We start from the raw sequence: 5,008 nt of genomic DNA on the forward strand, positions 1-5,008 counted from the left end.
CAGAGGAAGTTGAAACTATGCACTTGTCATGATAAGCAAATTAGTGGAGAAGATAAAGTTATTATCAACAATTTCAAGATTACTTAGCTGAAAAAGGTAGAATGTTATGATTTGTTTACTTTTAACAGACTTTAAATAGACAGATTTGCATTGTAATAACTAAATTTGAGGTTCAAAATGATCTACCATTGAAACTTCACCCTTCAACATTGTCGGAATCCCCTCTAGCAATCCCAAAATCAACTTGCTCTTTCCCAAAACATGCCTTATTGGGGTACCCTTGCCTGTGTAACAAAAATGTAAAAGAGAAAAGATCGCAGTGCAATGAAGCAATATGAGTTGGCATATTGCAAATTAGAGAACAGAGGTAAGAATGAGTGAAGCAAAAAAGTAAGTGTAATCATTCAAAGAAACAAAGTTAAAACAACTTTATGGCATGAAGTGATGGCAAACAAGCTGTAAAGTCCTATTGCATCCATGGGAATAAAACTGAGTTAACTTATATGACAAAATCAAAATATAGAGGTGGGGTATATTTAATTTGTAAATCCTGTCATCATATAGTTATTTGTAAACTAAAGTATAACTCGGTATTCCTTATTCCAAAGTAAGAACAGTGAATTAAGCAACACGTCACATCCATAATCCTTCTGCATAAGTTGTTTGACAGTAAACATAGCTTCTCAAAGGAGGGTTCGAGGTAGCAAGAAGGGGCAACAACAATCTGGAGATTACACATCTCCAATATGCTGACGACACTCTAATTTTTTGTGATGCAAAAGAAGAACAGTTGAGGTATTTGAGAATCATCCTGGTCTTGTTTGAAGGTACTTCAGGATTGCGTAACAATTGGAAAAAGAGTCATCTGTATCCAATCAATGATGTGCCTGAGATGGAACAACTATCACTGATTTTGGGAGGTGTAGTAGGATCTCTTCCTGATCTCTATCTGGGCATGCCTTTAGGTGCTAAGTCCAAGTCCAAGGAGATATGGAATACAGTCGTCGAAAAATGTGAGAAGAAGTTATCCAGATGGAAAGCTCAGTACCTTTCTATGGGAGGAAGATTGATTCTGATCAATTCAGTACTTGACTCACTTCCTACATACATGATGTCACTCTTTCCCATCCCTGTAAGTGTTATTCCGAGACTGGATAGTCTCAGAAGATCTTTCCTTTGGCAAGGAAATAAAGAAAAGGAGGGGTATCACCTAGTGAAATGGAAATCTCTGACGATTGGCAAAAACAAAGGTGGGCTAGGCATCAGGAACTTAAAAAATCAAAACAAGGCTCTTAAGATGAAGTGGTTATGGAGATTCTCTCAAGAATGAGTAATGTCATCAAAGCTAAGTATGGAGAGGAAAACAGCTGGGTTTCAAAGGAAGTCAATACAACATATGGGGTTAGTTTATGGAGATCCATCAGAACACTCTGGCCTATAGTGAAGAGCCAATCCTGCATCAGAGTGAAGAGTGGTACCAAAACTTCTTTCTGGAAGGATAATTGGATGGGATCTGGAAGCTTGATGGGAACTATTTCCTGATAGGTATGGTTTAGCTCAACACCAGCAAAAGACAATAGCTGAAATGTGGACCCCTCAAGGTTGGGATCTGATACTTAGAAGAAGGCTGAATGACTGGGAGCTGACGAGGTTGACTGAACTTTACAAGCAACTGGAAGCATTCAAAGGCCTTCAGAATGGTAGGGATGCACCATGGTGGAAGGGCCACCACAGAGGAATCTAGAAGGTAATTGAGGCTTACAAGATGCTTAATCATACTAATGTACAGATCACTAACTGGCCATGGAAACACATCTGGAAAGTTAAGGTATCTTGTTTCACGTGGTTACTTGCAAAGGAGGCAGTCTTGACCCAGGATAATCTTATGAAGAGAGGGATCCCACTGTCCTCTAGGTGTTTTTTATGTGGGGAAACAGTTGAGAGAGTTAGCCATCTATTTCTACACTGCAGGATCACAGATCAACTATGGAAGATATTCATTAACCTCAGAGGTATTTCATGGACAATGCCCTCTAAGATTACTGAAGTGCTCACTAGTTGGGATGAAGCTGGAACTGGAGCTGGAAGTAGAGATAGATGGAGGACTGTCCCCGCATGTATATGGTGGACAATATGGAAGGAGAGAAACTCTAGATGTTTTGAGGATAGTAGTAATTCAATAGAGAAGATCAAAATGAATTGTGTCCTTTTTTATTTTTGGTGTAAACAAAAGTGGCCAGTAGATATGGTATCGATCCTAGAAGTCCTAGAGTACTGCTAGGATTGTAGCTCAGTAGTCTATCATTTTGCATATTGTAAATATGGTTTCAGTACAACCTATGTACTGTTATATATCAATACACACAAATGTTACCTTCTCAAAAAAAACACATAGCTTCTCAAAGGTTCCATTATATCAACCCTACCTCCAAATTCTGACCGTGTTGATTCAACTGTAACTCCATCCAGTGTTCTAACTGTGCAATGATATATAACCTGTTCAAAAATTCATTGAAAAACAAAATAAGCTACCAACATTTTCCCAACCTAACACACAAAAACTGACCTATCCATCAATATGAATCATCGTCACAAGCACATAATTCTGAAGAAAAAATACAAAAGTACTACCTGATCACCCTCAGCAGGTCTTGAATCACCACCACCAGGCCTCACCACAGCTTTCATCAAACTTCCAGGAACAATCTTTTTCCTTCTGCACACAGCTCATCATTGAACAAAATGTGAATAAAACAGCAAAAAAACTTCATTAAAACGCTTTTCTTTTCATGAGAAAATTGAACTGAGTCAATTCTTAACGAACAAACATTTGATCTTTTGTCATCCTCAGTCTCGGGTTTCTTGAAAAAAAGTGATAAACAGCTAAAAACTTCATTAAAACACTTTTCTTTTCACAAATTTATGAATTAAGAGAACAGGGTCAATTCTAAAAAACAACAAAAGATTACACCTTTTGTCATCCTCAGTCTCTGGTTTCTTGGAAAAAAGTGATTAACAGCTAAAAAAACATCTTTTTCATAAATTCATGAAAAAAGTGAACTGATAACAGAAAAAAAAAAGATTTGACCTTTTATCATCCTCAGACTCTGGTTTCTTCTTTTCTTGTGGTGGCTTAACTTGTTGCTCATGATCATCATCATCTACTACTGCCATTTTTCCTTTAGCTACTGAAGAGAGTCAAAATATATTCCAAGAACAAATTTTTATAATCAGAACTCCAATTAAGATCAAATAATGAACACAAACACATAACCCCACTTAATAAAAACAAACAAAAATCAAGAATTTGAAGGATTTACCTTAATGGATATGTAAAAATTGGAGTTAAAGATTGAAGCTTTTCCACTAGCTACTGCAAAGTGTAACAATACATAGCAAGAACAAATTATTATATTAAGTAACTCCAATTAAGATCAAATAATGAATAAAAACACATAACCCCACTTAATAAAAACACAAAAAAAGCAAGAATTTGAAGGATTTTACCTTAATGGGTATGTAAAATTGGACTTGAAGGTTGAAGCTTTTTATTAAAAAATGGCTAGAAGTTAAATGGGTATTTTGGTCTGCTGATGGATTTTTTGCTGTTTGATATTCTTGTTCACCAACTACTCACTGACAAACAATAAAATTCCAACTTTTGGCTCTGACTCTGAGTAGTGACCAAATTTAGCGGAAAATTGAACAAGATTGGGCTGGACTTTGAGCCAGGATTAGTGGGCTGCTACAGATTGATAGCCTATTTGGCCCACCTGGAAGTGCTTTTTTTTGATAGTCGGCTTATTTTGACAAGTGCTTTTCGAAAAAGTATTTTTTGAGAGAAACAATTTGTGTTTGGCTAATCAATCTGATAAGCATTTTTTATCAATAATTTGTATTTATCCAAGCTTTTCAAAAAATATTTTTAAGTATCGAATTACGAATAAGGACATGAAGAGATTTACTTAATAATTAATATTATATGAATAAAAAAAATAATCTCAAATATTTATTATTAAAGATAATAATTAAGCTTTTTTATTTTATTTAAGTAAAACATGAAAATAAAATTTAAGAGTACTTTAATTCTTTCAAGATGATTTAAATATATCAAAAAATTATTTACAAATATACAAGCATTCATCTCAAAAGTCACCATATATTAAAAGAAATATTTATACATCAGGAGAGTTCAATAGTATAATCTCTAATTCTAGGTATTACATTTAAAATAAGTAAGGTTATTTCGATATATACCATATTTTGCTAAGGGTATTTTTAGTAAGAAGAAAAGTCAAAACTGCTTTTGCTTCTGCTTCTGGGGAGAAGCTGCTTTTTTCTGCTTCTCTAAAACTGCTTCTGCTTCTTCCCATAAGCACTTTTTTTTCCCCAAAAAAGCTTCGCCAAATACCTCAAGTTAAAAAAAAAGAGGTATTTTTGAGGGGGAAATAAAAAATCATTTGGGGTGGGGAGAAGCTTGGCCAAACAGGCTATGAGTGTTTGACCAAGAATTCACAAATATTTCCTTTTTCACACTATATTTTCCCTTTCCCAATTTTAATTTTAGGATAAAGATAGTTTCCCTCAATCCCAAAATAATAGAGCAGGGTTTTGAGTACGAGGATTGAATTTTTAAATTTTTTGTATAACTCGGATATTGATTATTTTAGTTTTAAATAAGATTTTAATAATTTAAAACTACATAAAATGCATTTCAAAGCATGAGTAATTTTTATGATATTTAAAATGCATGAAAATTTGCAATCAATAAATTAAGAGAGAGAGAGTTCTTCTTTTTACTGATAGAGATTTTTTTTTTTTTTAACATTGACTTTTCTTAATAGCTTTTCTTTAAATATGATTTTATGTAAATTTTGAATTTTTTAAATATTTGTTAGAGCTATATAAATTTTTTTTTTCCTGTGAGCTTAGATGAGTGTGATCTCTCTGAACGAAATTTTCACAAATGTTTTCCTCCTGTTTCAATATAACAGTCCTAATTTAAAAT

At 33.9% G+C, this 5,008-nt stretch overlaps 1 protein-coding gene across 2 annotated transcripts in view; it reads right to left on the reverse strand.

Annotated features, from left to right (window-relative positions):
- Nucleotides 1-3,673, reverse strand: part of LOC109242033 (peptidyl-prolyl cis-trans isomerase PASTICCINO1) — a 12,001-nt gene extending 8,328 nt beyond the window's left edge. The window contains exons 1-6 of one of the 2 annotated variants that reach the window (XM_019408856.1): nucleotides 3,508-3,673; nucleotides 3,321-3,373; nucleotides 3,089-3,188; nucleotides 2,632-2,716; nucleotides 2,427-2,496; nucleotides 187-284 (exon numbers count right to left, since the gene is read on the reverse strand). In XM_019408856.1, coding sequence (XP_019264401.1) covers nucleotides 187-284; nucleotides 2,427-2,496; nucleotides 2,632-2,716; nucleotides 3,089-3,174 — 339 coding nt within the window. In that variant the 5' untranslated portion in view covers nucleotides 3,175-3,188; nucleotides 3,321-3,373; nucleotides 3,508-3,673. The remainder of the gene's footprint in view (nucleotides 1-186; nucleotides 285-2,426; nucleotides 2,497-2,631; nucleotides 2,717-3,088; nucleotides 3,189-3,320; nucleotides 3,374-3,507) is intronic. The other variant, XM_019408857.1, reaches the window with a different exon arrangement.
- Nucleotides 3,674-5,008: the final 1,335 nt, after the last annotated feature.

The sequence above is a fragment of the Nicotiana attenuata genome, unplaced genomic scaffold, assembly GCF_001879085.1.
Source record: "Nicotiana attenuata strain UT unplaced genomic scaffold, NIATTr2, whole genome shotgun sequence".
Classification (NCBI taxonomy): domain Eukaryota; kingdom Viridiplantae; phylum Streptophyta; class Magnoliopsida; order Solanales; family Solanaceae; genus Nicotiana; species Nicotiana attenuata.